The sequence below is a fragment of the Fonsecaea erecta genome, assembly GCF_001651985.1.
Source record: "Fonsecaea erecta strain CBS 125763 chromosome Unknown Scaff5, whole genome shotgun sequence".
Classification (NCBI taxonomy): Eukaryota; Fungi; Ascomycota; class Eurotiomycetes; order Chaetothyriales; family Herpotrichiellaceae; genus Fonsecaea; species Fonsecaea erecta.
The window spans coordinates 658,736-680,529 of NW_017387248.1; the positions used below are offsets into that span (position 1 = coordinate 658,736).

General features: G+C 53.5%; 6 protein-coding genes across 6 annotated transcripts; 4 read left to right on the forward strand and 2 right to left on the reverse strand.

The window, feature by feature from the left end:
• Window positions 1–194: 194 nt before the first annotated feature.
• AYL99_06307 (hypothetical protein) lies at window positions 195–2,436 on the reverse strand (the record flags this gene model as incomplete). Its single annotated transcript, XM_018837817.1, has 3 exons — window positions 195–2,079; window positions 2,133–2,340; window positions 2,397–2,436. 3 exons carry the CDS (start codon window positions 2,434–2,436, stop codon window positions 195–197), a joined length of 2,133 nt encoding a protein of 710 aa, XP_018692377.1.
• Window positions 2,437–3,783: 1,347 nt separating this feature from the next.
• On the forward strand, window positions 3,784–7,720 carry AYL99_06308 (hypothetical protein; the record flags this gene model as incomplete). Its single annotated transcript, XM_018837818.1, has 6 exons — window positions 3,784–4,362; window positions 4,417–4,525; window positions 4,580–4,723; window positions 4,769–5,291; window positions 5,632–5,734; window positions 5,786–7,720. 6 exons carry the CDS (start codon window positions 3,784–3,786, stop codon window positions 7,718–7,720), a joined length of 3,393 nt encoding a protein of 1,130 aa, XP_018692378.1.
• Window positions 7,721–8,585: 865 nt separating this feature from the next.
• On the forward strand, window positions 8,586–9,719 carry AYL99_06309 (ATPase get3; the record flags this gene model as incomplete). The annotated part of the gene is made up of 3 exons (XM_018837819.1): window positions 8,586–8,978; window positions 9,027–9,616; window positions 9,677–9,719. The coding sequence occupies 3 exons, from the start codon at window positions 8,586–8,588 to the stop codon at window positions 9,717–9,719; spliced, it is 1,026 nt and encodes a 341-aa protein (XP_018692379.1).
• A 1,197-nt stretch (window positions 9,720–10,916) lies between these two features.
• Window positions 10,917–13,412, forward strand: AYL99_06310 (hypothetical protein; the record flags this gene model as incomplete). The annotated part of the gene is made up of 1 exon (XM_018837820.1): window positions 10,917–13,412. The coding sequence occupies one exon, from the start codon at window positions 10,917–10,919 to the stop codon at window positions 13,410–13,412; it is 2,496 nt and encodes an 831-aa protein (XP_018692380.1).
• Window positions 13,413–14,311: 899 nt separating this feature from the next.
• AYL99_06311 (hypothetical protein) lies at window positions 14,312–16,525 on the forward strand (the record flags this gene model as incomplete). The annotated part of the gene is made up of 6 exons (XM_018837821.1): window positions 14,312–14,686; window positions 14,747–15,265; window positions 15,317–15,582; window positions 15,636–16,085; window positions 16,160–16,290; window positions 16,341–16,525. The coding sequence occupies 6 exons, from the start codon at window positions 14,312–14,314 to the stop codon at window positions 16,523–16,525; spliced, it is 1,926 nt and encodes a 641-aa protein (XP_018692381.1).
• Window positions 16,526–17,627: 1,102 nt separating this feature from the next.
• AYL99_06312 (hypothetical protein) lies at window positions 17,628–19,880 on the reverse strand (the record flags this gene model as incomplete). The annotated part of the gene is made up of 3 exons (XM_018837822.1): window positions 17,628–19,158; window positions 19,274–19,547; window positions 19,736–19,880. 3 exons carry the CDS (start codon window positions 19,878–19,880, stop codon window positions 17,628–17,630), a joined length of 1,950 nt encoding a protein of 649 aa, XP_018692382.1.
• Window positions 19,881–21,794: the final 1,914 nt, after the last annotated feature.

The window sequence follows — 21,794 nt, forward strand, 5'->3', positions numbered from 1 at the left end:
GTATGTACACTTGACGATGGTGATCAGAGGGCATGTGTCCGAGGAAAACAAGGAAAACGAGGTTTGTACATAGATAGAATGATAGCAAGTGAAACACTGTTTCACCTTCTGAGATTCCGTTTAATTGGTGTCTCGCTACTTGTAGTTGCAAGTCTATTGACTCGTTTCCATCACGTGGCCGCTGTATTTCTCTGTTAAAGTTCCTGTCCTAGCCTCACCAACTCGGACAAAAAGTCCTCCCCATTGACCAGCTCGGTGCTCCCATAGACGACCCTCCTTGTCCTGGGGGCATTGGCGCCTACTCCGCCACCACCACCGGCGGCTCCAAGCCCACTTGTCCGCTTGACCCATTCCTGTAGATTGCCGTATTCATCCATGCTGCCTCCTCCCACAGTGAAGACAACGGCCTCCGTATACCCCTGCCTCCTCTGGCCAAAGCTGGGATTCACACCTGCGCCACCCGGTTGACCACCAGGGCCTGCCCTCCCGTCTCTCGACGGCGGGTTCGAGCCGCTTGCCGTGCCAGGAATCCCCCGTGCATGTGCACTTCTCGGGTCAAAATATAGATATCCCTCGGTCATGGCGATGGCGCTTGAGCTCGCGGCCGGAGGATCCATAATTGACTCAACTATCTTTGTCACCGTGAGATCCCTGTTCGCCGGCAAAAAATTCTTCACTCCGGAAACGAGGGCTTCAAGATTTACGGTGCTGAAAGTGTTCCCGAGTGCAGTGGAAGAGAGCTTTTCGGTGAAATTTTTGGAGAGGGAGGAGAGGCCACCAAACAACGGCGCTTGTGAGGACGGTTGCTGAGATGGGGCTGTGGAGCTCATCATCGTCCCTCGTGTTTCCAGACGAACGTTGGAGATATGTTTGATTGCTGTCACGGCATCTCCCACACCGGCGGCTGTGAGTGCCGACTCGAATTCCGAGAGTTCCGATTTCGAGGGTTCCCTGTCGACGCTGAGGTACCAGATGATGAATATTCGCAGCTTGTCCAACGGGTTGTTACCCTTGTCGTCCGCTTTGATGAGAGAAAGCATTTGGTCGGCGGTTTGTTTGGTAATGGTCTCTTCCAGCTGGAAGAAGTTGTCGAGTTGGCGATCCTTGATGCCTTTGAGCAGTGCGGTCGCAATATTCATGTGCATGTCCAGCGTGGCTTTGCGCTCTCGCAACTCAGGCAGTAGTGTTATTGCTGCTTTCAGGTGGGCTGCCGAAGCTGAACTGTCGTTGAGATCTTCGATGCTGTTGACGCCTGTTTTTCTGGTCACCTCTTCTGCATCGGTCTTGTATTTTGTGAGTTCTTGGTCGATGTCTTCGGCGACCTGAGGGAAAGGTGCACTTGCATTGCGCGCCCAGAAGAAGTCGCTTGCATTAAGGTCATATGCTCGGGGTTTTGCGGGCGCGTCACCCTCCTCGCCAACATCTACCGTAATCCGATTGAGGTGCATTTTCAGGACATCGTGAACCAAGGACTGGTACGTCCACGAATGAGATAACATCGGGACCAGATCGATGTTACGGTCTAGGATTATTAGAACAGGTCGCGAGGGTGCGGAGTATAGATTGGCGGCGGATCCTTTTGCTGAGAACAAGTTATCTTTGGAGTTGAGGACATGATCTCTTAGTTTTCGGTCCAGTTTGGTTGCGATCATTTTGGCCAGCTCGGTCTGGGGACATCGTATAATTGGCACCGACCCCATTGTCACACTGACGCTGAAGAGCCCGCTCACAATCCTGTCTATAGCTGCATCCTGAACCTCAGCTTCTGCTTTGGCACTGTTAAACGTCCAATAGGACTCTTTTCCCATAGCCAGGCTGAATAAATCCGGTTCGGCAACAACAAAATTCAGGTATTGGTCATACACTTGGGCGATGGAGTCTGCGGTATTTGTGGACGCGATCTGGGCGGCAAATTCTTCGAGTAGTGGTCGAGATATCGAGGAGATGAAGTTGACATAGGCTGGAGAGTACAGCCCTCGGGCCAGATCGGAGCATATGAGCTGGATATTGACCGGAGTAGGTTCGACGAGGTACAGGACAGGAACATCGGGTATGGGATAGCGAGGGGAATTTATGTTTCTGTGGATGGGTCAGTAGTTGCTCTGCCCCGGGCAAACCATTTGCAAACTGACAGGTGTATCGTTACTCCTTTGCTCCGCAGGTCATTTACCCGCAAGACACTGCTGATTATGTCTCGTCCAAGGTTGTCAAATACAAGAACTTTCCATATAGGTTCTCCGTCCTCGTTCAGGAGCGAAGCCGCTGGTGGGCTGACGGTGCCATCGCCATTTGAGGTAGATGACGGGTCGTGGTTCAGGCTCAGTATGCGTTCGATCGACGCTGGAACATGTGAGAATCGTGAAGGGCCAAACAAGCCATCCTGCAAGAGTGCTCACCTATCTGGCGGTCCCGCAGAGTCAGAATGCGGGAGGCCATGATGGTCGTGGATGAAGGTCCGCAGTCGGTAAGTTGGGGTGGAATTGTTGCAGGCTGACTTTCATCTTGACCTTGCAATCACTGGACTTAAGAAGAACAACATCGCATCACGGAGAAGCAGACGTGATTGTCGACTGGGCTAACTTCTTTCTGGCTGTACACAAAGAAGTTTCCCTCCACACCAAAGGCTTCCCGAAGTATATGGCCATCTTGACAAAAAGTGTCTCAAACAGGCACCCCAGGCGCCAAGCCGAAAGCGGCCTAGCTTGAGACTGCGGCGGCGCTTCAATCTCAGAGGTTGTTCACCTGGCTGTCAATCTTTCCCTCTCTCTCACTTCCCTTCTTATTTCTTTATTCCTTTCATCTCCCAAAACAACTTCATCCACGATAACTCCTTCTCTCTTCCTTTTCCACACTGTAATCTTGTTCCTCGGCACCTTCTGACAGTGCTCTGTAATAAGTGACATTGAATGGTTCTCCATTCGGCATCACCGCATGGGCTGGAGTCGGGGTGTGTTGATGTTGGCGTGACTGTGGCGCGTTCGCTCATCATCTAATATTGATTTGAATCCCGCCTCAAACACGTCCCTGTGAGCCTCGTTCGTGTACAGCTCATCGGTGACGGGTGGATTGAGTGCATTAGTGCTTGTTTCCTTCAGACTGGTTCATACTAGAGAGGAGAGGGTTGTGGGTGGAAGGTTGGCCTTTGTTTGCACGATTCGCAGTGCGGCCAGAACCAAGAAGAAAGGGTCCCTATTTTGTCCTGTCTTGGGGGCGGTGGTTGCAGGCACAGGCAAAGGCAAAAAGGCGGAAGGCCGAAGGCACAGGCACGGGCACAGGCCCTCACAGAACCTATCGACCCCCCCAAAAAACAAATCAACCCCCGTTTTGCAGCCGGACAGAGACTGGACTGAGCAGCAGCGCCAAAAACCAAAAATAACACTAATCTCCTGCGTACCCGGAACGGCACTTAATTTCTACGGTCTCTACTGCTACTACTGCTTCGGATTGACAAAGTACATCACAAAAAGTTCTCAAAGGCTCAGTTACGTTGGCCAGGCCGGCAGTCGCCGCGACTTGCACTTCCTTGCCTTCTATGCAGCCGAGCGCGTGTTGTGGCCTGTGAGTGGCAACTATTTCTCGGCATAAGCCCCAAACCTTTACTGCCTGCCACTACGACGCAGCGACTCTTCCGGGCCCGTTTTACCTCGGGGGTATTTATCAGATTGGGCCTTCGGTCAGACACGGTTATTATTCTTCACGTGACTAACTGGTAACCCCCATCGCTGGACTGGCAGACGATCGCCCACGTGACTGCGGCTTCTCGATCCTCCGATCAGCGTCGCCATGGATCCCTCCACCAACTCTTCACTTAATGGCGCTCAGCATACAAAGGGTCAATCGTACAACCTGCTCGAGGGCATCCAGGCCTATGCGAGCACCGATGGTCTTCAGAATGGAGAAGATCTGTCTCGCTTTTTTGACCCTGAGCTATTCGACACTACCACCATTGGCAGCAGTTATGCTCAACCCGCCTTGTCCATGTCGCAGGACTACGATCCCAACACAGGCCGACCGTCGGGGACACCAGATCCACAACACTACAACAATGTTCCCCAGCGACCCTTTCCTCACCATCAGTACTCTCAACCCTTCTACGATTCACGCCAACTGAATCAAGCCAACTATGACCCCCGATTCTTTTCGCGACCCTCTGCTTCACCGGTGGGGTTCGAAGGCGGTTATTCGTATCAGCATCAGATGCGCTACCCGAACCAGCAATTCGGTGCTCAGCAGTTGAGCATGCAATCTCAAACTCCCCCTCCTTCGCAGAATTATGCCCCCAGACAACAGCAACAAGGGCAGTCACAGCAATTACAGTATGTCAACATGGGTCCGCACCCGACACAGCTGTCGCATGTCCAGGTAAGGAGATAAAAGCGCTGTCTCAACTACTCAAAATGTCTAACAATGGCCCAGGGCAGTGACATGATGCGCTTCGGGGCCTACTCAGACCAAACCCATCAGCCCGCAAATCATCATTTTGTGGACCCTTCGATGTTGAATGCAAATCAGATGATGCATACGAGTAGGAAAACGCATTGGTCTCTCCGTGAATTAGTCGCTGATGTAACTTTGCCAGACACCAACCACGGCTTTCAGACGCAGCAACCTTACATGGCGGCTTCGTACTTCAAGACGGGTTCAACAGTGGACCCGAGATCGCTGCAAGGAGGTCAGCCGATGCAGCCGATGCCGCCGGCCACGTCACAAACACCAATTCCAGGTATTGAGCTCGATTCAAGTCACCAGCGTCAGCTAATGTGGGCAGGCGTTACTATCCAGCCAAAGCCACAACAAGATGCGAAGCCGACAGCTGGAAAACCCCAAGATGCGTCCAAAAATAAAAGGGGTCGACCGAGAAAGGATGCATCTGCGAAGTCCACCGAACACCCCTCGGGATCTGGGACGGATTCCGACGATGAGTTGGAAATCTTGGAGGTCGAAGATGAGCAGCCTCCAGAGAAGACGCCAAACCTACTGTGCGTGGCGATGCCAACCGATGAACGAGGCAGAGCTCTTTATACCGCAGTGCAAGCTATCTGGACCCCTCGCAACAGACCCGCCTCCCCCGAACAGATCCGCGGTGGCATTGCTAGGTTTGGTGATGTCGTGCGAGGCTTGAGAGATGCTTGGAAGACGAAGAATGAAAGTCTGAGAAAAGCAGAGCTTCCTGATTCTCCCACAGCTGCAGACGCTCCCAGTTTAAAGGAAGAAGTGGCGCGCTACCGCCAAGTCATGGAAACCGTCATGACGAGGTCTTTGCTGTATGGCCATCCGGACATCGTCGATAGGTATGTTGCCTCCCCCACCACCCTGCCATACCGTTTTTTGTTTTCACCTTGCACACTCCGTCATGAGATGGCCTTTAATGGTCCAGAGTCCTCCTTTCGTAGACACAAGGGGCTCGGATTCTTCTGTCTTTATTGCAATCAGAGCTTGTTGGCTCCGGTCTGGAACACAAGGACATGGATGTGCTCGTCGCTTTTGCGTAATGGTTGTAACCATAGCTGTACATCCATAGATAGTCTACAAGCCGCCTCATTTCGTGACCCATTCCGTACACCTGTGGGATGGCCGCGGCATACCTGTCCTTCAATCACACCCAATAACATTTGCTAATAATCCCTTTAGACTAGGTGAAAATCAGTTCACAATGTCCGCCTTGTACTCGTTCATGCTCGACAGATTCAACGCAGCCGATTATGATAGTAGTCTTCTCAGATCCATCCTCAAGGTAAGCAGAAACGTTCACTTTTGCTACTCCAGGCTAACCTCTTTGGACCAGTTTGTTGTCGAATTCGGGACGCTGGATACAGAGATGTTAGAGATGACGAAGATGTCAAAGATCCTACAGCGTCTGACCAAGAAAGCCACGAGTGATGTCAAGACATTGGCACAGACTGTCCTAGACAACGCTGTCGCAGCTACGGCAAAGAAGGCCTCCATCACTCGTGACAAGAAGGCTGACAAGCCGATGTCACCTAAATCTGTTGGGAGTCCAGCAGACGGGACACGAAAGGAGAGCGCGACGGGGGTCAAGCGTCTCCGAGAAGGCGATGGGTCAACTCAGCCGGCTCCGAAAAAGGTCGCCAAATCGATCCCACAGTCCTCGAAACCCCTGGCTTTGCAAAATGCCGAACGTAGAAAGGCGTTGGAGGCCGCTCATGCGGCGAAGGCGGGAGAGAAAGCAACCTCTGCCTCAGCAGGAACAACGGCCAATCCGGCGGCGAAGGCAAAAGTGGCTGTAGCTGCACCCCCGAAGTCTTCACTCTTCGCGTCTCTAGCATCGGCTCCAAAAAAGCCAGGCACCTCGAACGCAGAACGAGCCGCTGCAGCTGCGAAAGAGAAGGCCAGCACAACGGCATCTCCTTCTACGGCTCCTGCTCAGCCAGCGAAGAAACTGAACACGGGCAAAGAGTCACCACCGCGAAATGGCGTCTCCGCGCCTGTCACAAAGGCTGCAAACGCGTCGTCCTTCTTGGGTTTGCTCGCAGACATGGAGAAAAGGCCTGAAAAAGAGGCCAAAAAGGAAAACGAGGTCCCGAATGAGACCGAAGAACAAAAGGCCAAGAGACTGCGGAAGGAAGCTCGTCGGAAACTCCGTGTCACCTGGAAAGCAGATGCGGAGCTCGTGGAGACTCGCCTGTTCACCCATGATCCTGACGAAGAGCTGGACCAGGGCGACCGTCTGAAACGCGACGCTGGAGACACCGGTCGTGAAGGCGAAGCGCTTAAACACCACAAGAATTTGGATGATCTGGATGACGAAGAAGACGAAGACTCTTTCGAAGATTTTGAGCCATATACATCACCGTCCGAGGTGGATTTTAGTTACCTTGAGGATGCTTTGCTTGGCGAAGATTCACCACACTTGATCAATTCACCCAAATTCGGGGGCTCGATGAAACCTACCAGCCCAAGCAGTGAAGCACAGAATAAATACGAGCAAGACACACTCATGGCACTCTACACTTCCAAGGCCGACCGCCCGCCGACGCCAAAGGAGCCCGATGATACGAAGGAGGACGAAGGTGATTTTGAGCCTGCCGAGCCGGATACACCTTTCGGAGAGCCTAGCGAGCAGACACGTCGACGAGAGAAGGAGTACTTGGCGCGACAAGTCCGGACAACGCCTGCTACAGATCTTGCGACTCAAATCCAAGCCATGTCTGCGTCGCAGATGTCTCAACCACAGCCAGGAGCAATTCCCCCGGAGCTTCAACGTGCTCTGAGCATGCTGGGCCGGTCAAATCAGCCGAATCAACCAAGCCCTGCCGTGCAAGCCACGCCGGCTGCAAATGTGAACTTGCAGGCGCTTCTCCAGACAGTCCTTGGGAACCAACCGCAAGGTCAACCTCAACAAGCTCAGTATCCATCCGCTGGCCAGTCTACGACCCTGGCACCAAATCTAGGCGCACTCTGGGCCTCGATGCAACAAGGTGCCCAAGGCGGAACGTCTGCTAAGGCTCTGCCTGTGGGCCTGGGAGGGAACCCCAACCCCTACGTCGCTAACTTCGACGATGGATCACGCAAACATGGCCGGAGCGACTCAAATGAGAACGATAACGACTATGAGTACGGCAGGAAAGGCGGAACCAAGAAGAAAAAGGGGGACTCAAAACCATACCTCTACAAGACACTAATGTGCACGTTCTGGGAGCAAGGCAAATGCATCAAGGGCGACGCCTGCACATATCGTCACGGCGATGAAGACGATTAATCACTCAGTTGCCGGTTCGGCGGCACCTCATACCTATACCACTTTCTATTGTACAACTAACATCATCTTACGGAGCCATGAACTTTCGATTGAGCGAGTCCGACAACCGACCTCATATGTTCCATCATTTTTCCTTTCCAAAAGCGATTTCGACTTCCAGAGAAGCAGGCAAGCATGTACGTACGTAGATGGCACTCGGGGGAGTTATGGTCGGATAGAGGTGGCGCCTCTCATGTCGCAAGGGTGCAAATTTACCTCTTCTTACCATAGCATTTAAGCTGGTGTCACAACTATGAGCCAGATCCATGGCTCGAACTCTGGCAGAGTTCGGTAGAGAACTCATGCAAAGTTTCTTCAAATCATGTTTATTCCACTTTGCAGTTTCTTCACTGCTTCCGTTCTAACATACTTTCCACAGGTGATAACGACCATGGGTACTCAAAACGCCAGACTTGGGCGGCGGAATACGAGATACGACGCATACATCACAGAAGCGGGAAGCCATGACGTGGGACCTTTGAGCATCGCACCTGCGACTTGCGGCCTGCGATTTTCTGGCCACCAATCTCCACCTGCCTGGGTCACGGTCACCCTTAGGATCAGGTCTGCTTTTTTGACAGGATTGCTGTCCTTTTCTAGCCCATAGACGATAGAATACCTTACTTCCCTTGACATAGATTCCGAAAGCTACACAGTACGTTTCGAGCCAGCCTTTCTATCGCTCCGTGCACTCAAAACCGATCGGGGAACATTCGAGAACAGCAGGTGGTCTTCTGCGCGCTACTGTGGTCAGAACCGTCGGGTCACAAGAGGAGGGTCACAACAAGTCAGACGACGTGGACAAATCCAACTTGCACGCAGGAAGATGTCGACTGCGATCATCAGCGCCGACGACGACGTCCTTGACCCCAGTCTCCAAAACCTCATCGACCAGAAGTCGCTACGATGGATTTTCGTGGGTGGAAAGGGTGGTGTGGGCAAGACAACAACCTCATGCTCGCTGGCAATTCAAATGGCGAAAGCCAGGAAATCGGTGCTCTTGATCTCGACCGACCCCGCTCACAACTTGAGTGACGCCTTCAGCCAGAAGTTTGGCAAAGATGCACGACTGGTTGAGGGCTTTACAAACCTCAGCGCCATGGAAATCGACCCAAATGGTTCCATCAACGACCTCATCAGTGGTGGCGGGGATGAGGCTCAGAATGCCATGGCAGGACTGGGTGGAATGGGCAACATGATGCAAGATCTGGCTTTCAGCGTATGCAGTCTTTCATTCTTTTGCAAAGTGAGGTGCTAATCTAGACAGATTCCTGGCGTTGATGAGGCCATGTCCTTTGCCGAAGTGCTCAAGCAGGTCAAGTCTCTCTCCTACGAAGTCATCATCTTCGATACGGCTCCCACCGGCCACACTCTTCGCTTCTTACAGTTCCCCACGGTGCTGGAGAAGGCGCTGGCAAAGATCTCTCAGCTGTCCACCCAGTTCGGTCCCATGCTGCAATCCGTCATCGGCGCAAGAGGAGGCCTTCCCGGCGGAGCCACACTCGACGAACTGACGCAGAAGCTGGAGTCCCTGCGAGAGACTATTGCCGAAGTCAATGGCCAATTCAAAAATCCCGATATGACCACTTTTGTCTGCGTCTGCATCGCCGAGTTCCTCTCCCTGTACGAGACGGAGAGAATGATTCAAGAGCTGGCAAATTACCATATTGATACCCACTGCATTGTTGTCAACCAATTGTTGTTCCCGGAGAAAGGCAATGAATGTAAGCAGTGTAACGCGAGGCGAAAGATGCAGAAGAAATACCTGGACCAGATCGAAGAGCTCTATGACGAGTTCAACGTCGTCAAGATGCCCCTCCTGACGGACGAGGTGCGCGGGGTGGAAAAGCTGAAGAGGTAAGTTCTATCGCATCTTGATGCCATAAGCTCGACTTACTGACGCCGTCGGTAAATTAGTTTCTCGGAGATGCTGATTCATCCATATCAACCGCCATCATGAGATCAACCCTGGGTCGGTACACGGTAGTGATTGCTGATAGACACACAACCTCTACGCTGGGGGCCAAATAAAAAGCTCCATGCACCCGCGCTCTGATCCGGACCAAATGCCAACATTGATTGCACGCCCAGATGTCTGACACGAGCCCAACTCGGTAGATGATTCCTTTTCTGACTTATCGCCTGAGGGGTCCAGATGCATTTTGACATGTCTTGGGGGGGAGTGGTCGAGCCTGATGCAATCTAGCCTGTAATACCCCAGTCCGGATCTACGACGGCTAACTCGCCATGCGCCTGACGTACTCTGCATGCTTTGGCCTTGCAGGCATGTGGGCAACCAACACCAACGGTCTCGTTTGTCAAATGTTATGCAAGCACTCGCCTAGTCATTGGGTCACGAAAGCCGCGGTTCTGCTCGGACAAAAAGGTGTGGCCAGGGCTTCAATTCGCCGCCATGTGCCTTACTCATCGCATCAGGGCCCATGAGGTTATCGTCGGGCAGGGCTGCTCGTCGGCTTGGACTTTCCGACTGTCGACTTAGGGAATGGGCTGCTGTGGCTGAGCCACTGAGAACAGAAGTTGCACTATTGCTCACGCTCGGCCAATCACTAGATCCGGCGTCCCGTCTGCACATCCTGGTATGGTTCTACAAACCGGAATAGGATTATGGTCCAACCAGCCTTGTCCACACCGTCATGGTTCAACGGTATGGGGTACGGGGGCCTGCTGAACTGTAATCTCGAAATCCGTGTCTGGGCTACTTCTCAGCTTAAAAAATGCGAAAGTCCGCCGCTTCGACGAAGGTCCAATTTCTTGGGTTGGGAGCGCAAGCATATTCGGCCGTACGTTAAACAGGAGTGCGACATTTCCAAGCTGAGGGCCTTATTGACGTTTTTTTCTCTTCCAAAGTCTAGACTTCGGTATCCTGCTTCCCGAGTTGCAGTTTATCCCAGACTGATACCCATATGCTCGATTGATCAACGAGAATATCCCGGATGAACCACATGCGGCGTCCGCAACGACAGGATTTATAACCGCGCTCCTTCCCAGAATGTACGACTCTCAGGGGGTGGCAAGCTCACCAATCCATCACCTGGGTCTCAATGCAGCAGAGTCTAAGGACGACCCACACGTAACGTCTTGCAGTCCGAGGTGCAGTTTGCGCCGCTCCAGTCTTCATCAGCCGCCGAAAGCTGTCATGGCGGAACAAGACCCGGGTGACCGCCAGCCAGATCAACGCCCGCCAGCCTATACCGGCCCTTTCCTATTCGTGAACAAGAACGCCACAAACCTAAGGTCCAGGCAGAGAGAGGAAGTATTCGCGGTGCGCAGCCATGCCATGCAAATAGCCAGGCGGTCGAGGAAGCCCACTTCCCGGCCCAAGTCGTCAGAGAGCGAGAGCCAGGCTCAACCAGAGTCCACGACACCCGCCAGCCCGCGAGCCCAAACGAGCGTGCCCAGCCCGACATCCGAGCCCATTCCATCCATCCAAAACATTCTAGAGCAGCAGGCGAAAGGAGTCCTCCAATACCAGCAAAGGCAGTCTCAGACACGCCAGCCAGACCCATCCCAGAGCCAGTCGGCGACGCATGAGTTCCCAGCCTTGTCCCCGAGATCTTCGACCCTCCGCCCGTCGACCTCGAACCTTCTTCCGGCTGAATATGCCGCTTCTTTAGCGCAACTGACCACGGCCGCATCGCCCCCAAGCCTGATTCCCAGCGGCGCGTCAGACCCCATTGGTGCCACGCAATTGTCTCCCGATGCATTTTTCAACTCTGTGCTCCAGTTTTGGCGACTGTGCTACATGTCCAACTTTTGGCCCGCTCATATCTATTTCGATCTTTCGCACCGAGCAGTCCAATTCACCGACGGCTGGATTCGGAATATGGTCATCAACAATCCGGCCATGCTGCACGGCCTTTTCTCTGGCGCCCTCAGCTATATCACAAATTATCTTCCTCCGACAGACAACACCCCGATGTTGTGGGCTAGGGCGATCCACCATTATGGAAAATGCCTCGAAGAGACCCGAGCTCAGCTCGCCCGACCAGGTATCAGCACGGAAGAAGCACTGAGTTTGATCCATGGAATGACAACGTTTAGTTTCCACTGCCACGATTTAGAGAGCTGTCAGGTTCACCGTGCGGCATCAATGCGGCTTCTTCAAAGTCTTGAAGGAGGTCTTGAATCGCTGCACCCGGTGCTGAAGTATCTTTTGATCCTCTGTGACTCGCTCACGGCAAGCCATGTTCCAAGACGTCCGTCAATGGACCTTGAGTCCTGGGCGCCTAAGCCATGGGCTGAAGAGCCCTCCTTGCGACCGCTTGATCATCTGTTTAGCTTCGACGCTCACGTATACGAGGAGACAGACCACGCCATATTTCCCCTTGCCGCCCAGGGCGATGACAATAACAGTTCGCAGCATTTGTTGGAGCTGATCAACTGGCATCGCGAGGCGTTGGCGGCCAATGAACTAGCTTTCGCCCTTGCCGACACATCGAGCTCTCCAAACATGTCCGAATCTGCGGGTGAAAGCGGCCAGGACCGAGCCGATTTGATATACACATGGCTGTCGCTGCGCCAGTACGCCTTGAGTTGTCTCTCGTCGCACAGGTATATGGACATTATGGAGTCGGAGGACCACGAACAGTCGCTGTTGGCACAGATACACGATGTCTTTCACTCGAGTATCGTGCTTGCCACCAGCTACATGTTCCAATTCGTCATGCGATACGGCATGAACGCTCCAAGCATGGCATATATACCGTGCCATCACTTACGCACACGATTGGACCTGCTCATGGCCCTCATGAGCCAGCATAGACGCATACAAGCGGCAGAAGTGGGCAAGGACGGTGGTGGAAGAAGGCCAGCTAGCCCAGTCCCTACGGACGCCCTTCTCTTCCTCTTTTTCGCCGGCGCAGTCGTCGAAGAGTCCGACGGGCCGAATCGAGTCCAAGCACCACCACACATCACCAGGGCGGGCGTGATCCCTTCCCCTGCGGTTGAGCATCCTGGCGATATCATCCACGCACGTTGGTTTAGCGTGCATTTCGCGATGGTGCTGCAACGATCAAATATCGAAGCTTGGGAAAACGTCAGACGGGTTCTGAAGAGGTTTGTCTACGTTGAACGAGTTCTGGATCGATTTTTGCAGGTGCTTGTGACGAGAAAGCTCGAGTTTTTGGCAGCTTTGGTTGTGGGGGTGCCGGCACATGTTCCTGCTGGTGGTTCTGGAGACGCTGGGAGTCTTGGGTTTTTCGAGGGACCGGGCGTGGCAGGGTCACCTAGGCCGGGGACGGGTTCTCCCTCGCGACGACGACCAACACCATCTCGCCAATCTTCCTTCCAGATGCCCACGCCACACCAAGCACTACTTCAACCACCGGGCATGTCGCTACCGATGGCATTGCCCGTATCGCCCTCGAGTCCTAAGCTCGATGATGGGATTGATGCCTTGCCATTGTTTGGGCCCCTCCCAGTTTCCCTCGCGGCCACCGTGCCTCACACAGCAGCCGACTGGTGGCAAGACATGGGGTACGAAATGGGGGTCCAAGAAGAGTTTTCAATGGATTTGGATATGAATTTGGGTATGGGGCCGGAGTTGGATACGCTATTGGATGTGCAGATGCACGGCGAGGATCTGGATGGGCATGAGGACATGCAGGCGGAGAAAAGGCGCGAGCAAGGTTGAGGAGAGGGCATTAAGTCAAAAGGAGGTGCAGTTCATAATGCCCATCGACTCGATCGAGGATCAAGGGATCAAAAGCGGTCAGAGAAGGTAGTCTCGTGTTTCCAGTTAGGCTTGGGTTTTTGTGTGCTTACGCGTTGGCGGATCACACATAGGGTTGCAGATGGGGGGGGCCGCGATAGCCGTGGTTGCCCATATTGCTAGGGACAGAGCGTTCCAGATATGTAGATCTGGTGCTGTGTTTCCGTGCAACATCGATCATTTCCATGGCTTCAGTAGGTCGCTGTTGGGAGATGGAGGCGGCGACGATGATCACGTGAGAGGCTCAGATCATGTGATCGGAGCATTTTCGAATTTGTCACTTTTTCTTCCCATCATCTCCATGTATGTTATGTATTGATCTCTTCAACACAGGTCAAATCAAGACTGCACCAACCTTGCCGATCAGAAGCTTAACTCTCCGTTAACGGCCCTGGCTGGGCGCAGTGGGCACCTGGCCAACGGCGTGGGTGACGTGTTGGGCACGTCTTCCCCGGGCCGAATAAAGTCTTGTTGTAAGTCTTTGTTGACTGTGCCGAGTTCCGTGCCTGCTTCGATGCGATCCTTCAGGCTTCGACCGGGGTGGCGGCAACACATTCTCCCAGATTCTTTTGTTTCCTTCCACGCACAGCCAGGGTCTTTTTGCAATGCCTCGTCATCTCAGTGGCCCGTTGTGCGCTCACCGGCCGGTCATTATGCATAAAATACGATTCTTTCTCCAGACGAGATGGCGTGGAAAGAAGGATTTAAAAAGCCCTCGGCTTCTCTCCACCCCCTCACTCTTCATGTGCCTTCTGTGCCGCGATCCCGCGTTAGCTTTTACCTTTTCTGCAGGACGATAACGCGCGCCGACGAGCCGGACAATGGACACAGTCCTAAACAAAACACGGACAGCGCCCGAAAACCGGGCCAGGCGATCGTCGCGTGCTTCTTTAAGACGTGCTCGATCGACTCCCGAGGATGATTCTCACCAATTGTTTTCGCCTCAATTCATGGATGACCATGGTGCCCACCATTACCACGTCGATGCGACGCCCGACGAGGACTATTTCGGTGCGCGCGACGATGGCGCAGGTCCCATAATCGAGGAGGATGCCATCTCCACGAGCAGTACCGCGGGAGAGTCGCAGGAGGAAGTCAGGTTTGGCGTGGTCAATAGCCGTGATGTCGAAGCAGGAGTCAACCTGCCAGAGTTGAAAACTGAGAAGTCGACTCGATCACTGAAAGATCCCCACCTGGTAAGTGTAGCATTCCCTGATCATTGACCACAAGCAAATCCTGAGGCAATTCTCTGGTAGGTCACCTGGGAGGGCGCCGATGACCCCGAAAATCCCAAGAACTGGACATACCGGAAGAAATGGGCGGCAACTCTCATCGTGTCGTCGTTTACGTTCATTTCACCTGTGTCGTCGTCGATGGTGGCACCAGCTCTCAACAAAATCGGCGAAGATTTGGGGATTAGCCAGGACATCGAAAAGTCATTGACCCTTTCTATTTTCGTCCTTGCCTACGCCATCGGACCCCTGTTTTTGGGTCCTTTGTCAGAGATGTATGGCCGAGTTATTGTTTTACAACTTTCGAATTTGTTCTATCTCGCGTGGAATCTTGGGTGCGGCTTCGCCCAAACCCAGGGTCAACTCATCGCATTTCGGTTTCTCAGTGGTTTGGGTGGTAGTGCACCCCTGGCCCTGGGTGGAGGAGTTCTGAGTGACTGCTGGCGCGCAGAAGAACGTGGCAAGTCTATCAGTATCTATTCCCTTGCACCCCTCCTCGGTCCTGCGGTTGGGCCAATTGCAGGTGGATTTATCGCCTTAAAGGTACGTCAGATCTTGACGTGGATGATCTTTCGGGGGGCTGACGTTGAACAGACAACCTGGCGATGGTGCTTCTGGGCGACTTCGATTGTGGACGCTGGCATTCAAGTTCTTGGCCTGATCTATCTACGAGAAACCTATGCGCCGAAATTATTGAACGACAAAGCGAAGAAGCTCCGGCAAGAGACAGGCGACCCAAACTACCATACTGAGTGGGATCGTCCCGATAGAACACTTGGGAAGGTCCTCCGCACGAGCCTTGTCCGCCCGTTTCGTCTTCTGGGAACCCAACCTATTATTCAGGCTTTGGCCATGTATATGTGAGTCACGTCCCGTCGAGACACGGCACGGCAGCCACTAACAAGTTTGCAAGGGCGTACCTGTACGGTCTTATGTATTTGGTCCTATCCACTTTTCCCTCGGTCTGGGAGGGAACATACCACGAAACCGTCGGCATCGGCGGCTTGAACTATATCTCCTTGGGAGTGGGCTTCTTCTTGGGCACACAGATCTGTGCTCCGATAAACGACCGTATTTATCGCAAACTGAAGGCACGAAACAATGACGTTGGGAGACCCGAGTTCCGCGTACCGCTTATGATTCCGGGAGCCGCCCTCGTGCCGGTCGGTCTTTTCGTCTACGGCTGGACCGCAAGATCCAGTGTTCACTGGATTGTTCCTAATATTGGAGCTGCTATCTTTGCGGCAGGGACGATTATGGGCTTTCAGTGCAGTCAGACTTACATTGTGGATGCATATTCACGTTTTGCAGCCTCTGCTGTGGCTTCAGCTGTGGTGCTGAGGAGTCTGGCAGGGTTCGGATTGTAAGCGATTCCCTATCACCTCTCATGTCACCGACCTGGGAATTGAAACTGACCATTGTGTGTGCCGACGACAGCCCCCTCTTTGCTCCCTACATGTACCAGGCCCTTGGGGTGGATTGGGGAAACTCCCTGCTTGGGTTCATTGCCATAGGCCTTGGTCTTCCTGCACCGATTCTCCTGTGGAAATATGGCGAGACCTTGCGGAGTAAGAGTACCTATGCTGCTGGATAAAGTTGGCCTGGACTTCGTTCACAGACAATGGCAATCAACTCGTCGCCACCGCCAGGGCGATCTGGCTGATGTCCAAACTGTCGCGACGCTTTCATGCGAACTCGGCCACCCTTCCGAGAAGCTTACTCCCACCGTTCTTGCTGACCACCCGGCGAATTTCTGCTGGCGATATGACCTTGGCATATCTCCGACCGATCTGCGGCATTTGAACAGTTCGTAGTGGATTGATTCGCTCGGCCGACAGGTGACGGACATCAGCGGATGCGGAGTGTCAGCGTCAAAGAACGAGTTCCGAAATTCAGCCCCTCGAACAATCAGAAACTTGGTTGTTCCCGGAAGCGACGATGCCAGTGACACCGACAGGAAAGTTGTGCCCCGAGTTGAAGGATGTGGTCTCAGGTGCACGGCGGGAGAGAATCAGCGTTGGGCAACCCGGCGATGCTTGCGGCAGGGAGACATCATTCACAAATCGACGCTCTCGGCACCATATGTGTGGCCTGACTGACCGCCTCATCCTGGCGCCGCAAACATACACCGTTGCGTTCTATACTCTATTTACTGTGTGTGGATGTCGTTTCGCAGTGCAAAAGGTTGACGACAGGACAGGACATCAGCGCCCTCGCCCCTCGTGCCTGCACTTTCTCAGTGGGAGTTTGTCGACATGGGTGTCGACACATGCTGCATGCACTCAGTCACTTCGATCTTGCCATTCATTACTAAAGAAGGTATTAATTACCCCATGTGCCTTGCCAGCAGGTCATGTTTGTCTCCCTCGTTGATTATGACGAACGGGATATCGGCGAGAGAGAGGGATAAAGGGAGCGAGCAAGCAAAGGAAAGAGTACTTACCTTGCCTTGGTCAGATATATATATATATATATTTATAATGAATTTGGGATGTCATGGACATTTCAATCAATCAATCAATAAGATTTTCCTGCTTGATGTATGTATGTATGCCCTTTCACGCCCTCTTCCTTTTCCATGCCCTACCTTCCTGCCCACTGTACCCCGAGTCCCATTCCCATTCTCCATTCTCCATTCCCCCTATCCTTCGTTCCGGGTCGTAAGAAGTTTCATCTGTCATGAATGGTATCGACACATAGCTAGATAGAGATATATCTGCATGTCCATGTCCATGTTTATGCCCATGTTCATGTCCACAGTGTCGACATCCACATCATCCATCCGTCATTCGATATTGTGTGCTGCGTACATGTAATGCGTACATGTATATGAATATGTATGTATGTACACGTTGTGTTGTGTTGCTTGCGTAGGCCGCTGTATCCGTATTCATCAATTATTCATTCAGTCGACATCCGTCGCGCGGTGCGGACTCCGACTGCGCACGCGATCCAGCGCGTCGGGTGAAGAGGAGGGGACTTGGAGGGCGCGTGAGAGCGGCGGCGGCGCCAGCGGTGTCGTGGTGATCGTCGCGGTCGCTTCTTTAGCGTCGTCGGCGGCGGCGACGTTCTCTACTCTGGTCCTGTGTTTGTTCAGCTCGCCGCCGTCATGATCCCCTGTGCGACTGTCGTCCTCCAAGGAGCCCGCGAGACTCGCGAGCTCGACGACCTCGTCTTGTCCGTGTCCGTGGCGGTGAGCGCCCGAGGGGAGGAGGCCGTTGGCCATCCCGCGAGCTCTGTCCCGTTCCACCACTTCTTCGTCGTCGTCCGACTCCTCGTCCCCGTCGTCCTGCGATCCGGTACTCTTTCTCTTCGTCCGCCCCCTCTTCTCGTAGCCCTCCAACTTGACGTTAACGAACAAGGCGTACAGGCCAAAGTCGTAGGCGAGACGACACACGCCCGCGGCGACGAACGCGATGCCGAAGCGGTCTCCCTCGGCCAGCACACCCGTCACACTCGGCCCCGTCATGGCGGCCAGGTTGCGCAGCATGCTGGTGATGCCCATGACGGCGGTGCGCTCGTGGGGGCGCACGACGGCGGCGATGAAGGCCGAGCGCGGCGCCTGGTCCATGTTGTTGAGCCCCGTGCGCAGCAGCAGCAAGCCCGCCGTCAGCCACAGGTAGGGCGGGAACGGGAAGAACAGCACGGCGGCCGATGACGGCACGTGCGTGAACACCATGGTGTTGATCAGCCCGATCTTGCGCGCCAGCGGGCCCGCAAAGACAGCCCCCACCGCCCCCAGGAAGTACGACAGCGACGTCACATCGCCCAGCGTCGACTTTGCCGGGTGGAACTTGATGTCCATGTAGTAGTTGGTCAGCGAGTACGGCACCATCCCGTCCGCCAACGAGTCGATCGCCAGCAAGAACCACAGCTTGTACATGATGGTCCGTGTCGGCTTGGAGATCTGGGCAAAGGCGGCCGAGAACCACGATTTGGTTCGTGACGTCCAGCGCTTACTGGAGGCCGGTGATGCGTGATGGTGGTGATGATGATGATGTAGATGTGAGTGTGATTGAGGTTGTGATGGAGCTGCTGTGGTCGGAGTGGTCGGTGCTGTTGCTTCGATATCGTCTGCGGCGGTACCGTTCGGTCTCGACAGTTCCACCACCACCTCCTCCTCCTCCCTGGCGTCTTCGTCCCTCTCGTCCTGCGGGACGCTCGCGTACACTTCGTGACCTTTACTGTCCGGCCTCAACTCGCAGGCCTCCGTCAAGAGGAAGACAATCAACACGTTAACGACCCCCATGACCGAGTATATCCAAAATAGCGCATGATAAGCGTCGACCTCTGTCCATCCCGGGCGAGCTTGGAGGAAGTGAATTACTCTCCCCGAAGCTTCGCTGCCAATGCTCGAGCCCAGCGTTGACGTCGTGACATACCAAGCGAGAACATCCGCTCGGTTTGAAGGTGTTGTTAGCTGTGAGAGAACAGATCTGGCCAAAGTGACGTGAGTTAGCATCAATCTGTCAATCCGTCCCGTCTCAAGACTCTCGCCGGCACAAAGGGACGAGCGATCCAAGGGACCAGAAGAAAGGACGTAAAACTTACTCCTCCACACTCCTAAACGGACCAAAGTCGCCTCCCGTGACGCTGATCACCCCGAGGATAGCCGCCCCCAGCAAGATCCAAAAGTTCTCAAATATCGCAAAAACAAACCCGCTCAAGATCATCAGGACCGACCCGGCCATCAGGACGCGGCGACGACCCACCCGGTCGGCTATCAGCGTCAAGAAGGTGCCAAGGAAGACATCGCCGAGTAACGTGAGGGTCATGAAGATGCCAATCTGGTGGTCGGAGTAGTTGAGCGCCGAAAAGAAGATTGCTGTGAAAAAGAAATCCCCGTGAGAAAACAGGGATCAACCGTGCGAGAGCAGTTGGATGACTCTGCCTCGGACTTGGATATATGCAGCACGGTACCCTCTGGCCTTACCTGTGGAACGGAGGAGGAAGGATTATGCATGTACACACATATTCGCAAGCCGAAGCATCGAGACATGGTCGGAGACTTACCCAGTATCAACGAATTGGTCCCATAGGCAAACATCCGGCACGTTCGTGCCAGGATAATGAGCCACGCATTTCTCCCAGTCTCATGGATGGCCACGATGCCGAATTCATGATAGAACCATGTCAGGGGCCGGAGGATGACAGACATGACCTCGGGGCCTTGGCTGCTCGGGTGTATACAAACACCCACGTACTCACTGGCCTCAGGTGGAGGGATTGCGAGAAAAGAGGAGAATGGAAAGAATTAAGTTGCGTAAGCAGCTTTGAAGGCGACCTCGATGGTTGGGACGGCATCGACGGGATCTTGGCCGATACCGCCTATTGCGCCTACCGATGTCGGCTGAATATACTTGGGGTGTACAGTAGACCGCCTATGAGTAATATATATTAGACCGAAGGATCTGCAACTCCACCATGGCGTAATGACTGACGAGTGTGATTGCTCAGGTACTGCCGGGGGCGAGATTCAGGGGTTCTGGGGAATTCAGAGCCTTGCGAGTCGAACCGCAAACCCCACTATACAACGAAGCATTGCAGTGAATGGTGACACACACTACTCCCGACCGACATGTACATAAAGAGACGGAAATAATGTGTCAAAAAACTCTCCCTGTCTGCACAAACGAGTTATGGAAAAGGGGATAGCCTCACCACTTCTTAAGGAGGAGGTGCCAACATTCCGACAGAAAGAACTTCTTTTTCCGCGAGACACCTTAGAAGGACAGTCCCTCAAACCTGAAGAACACTCATACACAAAAGATTGAGAAATCTTTATACTCGTATGTGAAATAATAGATGTGCCCCAGGCTTCGTGTAGGTGTCCGGACGGCTCATGCACTACTGCCTGGTTTTATTGTTTCTTTTGTACCCAAGAAAAAAACTGGCACAGATCGCTCGGTGGCAATGGGTTCAGCAGCTTCGCAGGAGGCAATGGCGATTGCGGTCTCGGTTCAGGACTGTCGTTTTCGATCAAAGAAGTCATAGAGGGAGTTTCCAATCATTGGAATAGCTAGAACTGAGGTTTGCGGCAGCCGACTGGCTTCTTTTGGGCTAGTCGACAGTCGAAATCCGTGGTCCGTGAGAGGTGTTTCAATGATAGTTTCCAGCTTCGGCGTGTGCGTGCGCGCAATTACCGTGGCGACGTTCGAACCTCGAAGTGGTGAATGGGGAGAGACTTGGTTCTCTCTGCTTTGCGATCAACATCCAAAATTCAAGATGGCTCCAGTCTTGTTGGTAGATCCTTCTCTTTTCTAGACCGTCGTAGCTGCAAGGGGTAGCTGATCATGCCGATAATGCCACAGCGTTCTCATTTCAAATGCTAGCATAACACGCTGGCTGATCTTCCGCTTCCCCGAGTTTGACAAGACCACAGAAGTGGAATTTTGAGGACCTCGCCAGCGGAGAAATGATCCTGAACCACGACCGGAAGTCACAGCTCCCCCACTGCCCATAGGATTTCCTTCCCTGTCACGCGCACAGAAAATGAAATCATAAACGAGGATGGTGTACAGATACGCCACGTCATCGCTCGCTGGCCTAAAAGGAGAGATGCTGTAGCGGACGCAATCTCGGAGCTGGAGTGTCTTGCCCGGCAAATACTCGAAACCAGGTAGTTGCTACCGTTGGTGATGACAGATATGCGAAGTGCCTGGCTTATATGCCGAAACGGCGGGACTTCCTCAATCTCAGAGAGGCGGACCGTTCGTTACACTAGGTCGGCTGAAGGGGGTCGTTTCAGGAACGCGCTTCATTTCCTGCAAAGTTGATATGCAAAAGGCCGAACTTGCCAGTTAAGCTGCCAGGCCGCCTGTCTGCCGATAACGTGGAGATCACAAGCTTCGGGACTTCGGGCAGATTACCCAGTTGGCCCAGGACTACCCTCTTCAGTAAGTCCTTGCGTGTAGAGAGAGGTGTGTAGTAAGTCTAGTCGTGTGATCCGACCCTTGTGGTGTCTGGCAATAGGGCCATGAAAGCGCTGAGAGGCTGCCATAACAACAAAAGCAGGCTCGAAGACGTCATGCTTGTGACAGCGGGCATGAAGCTCGGTGTCCCCGGCTGTGTG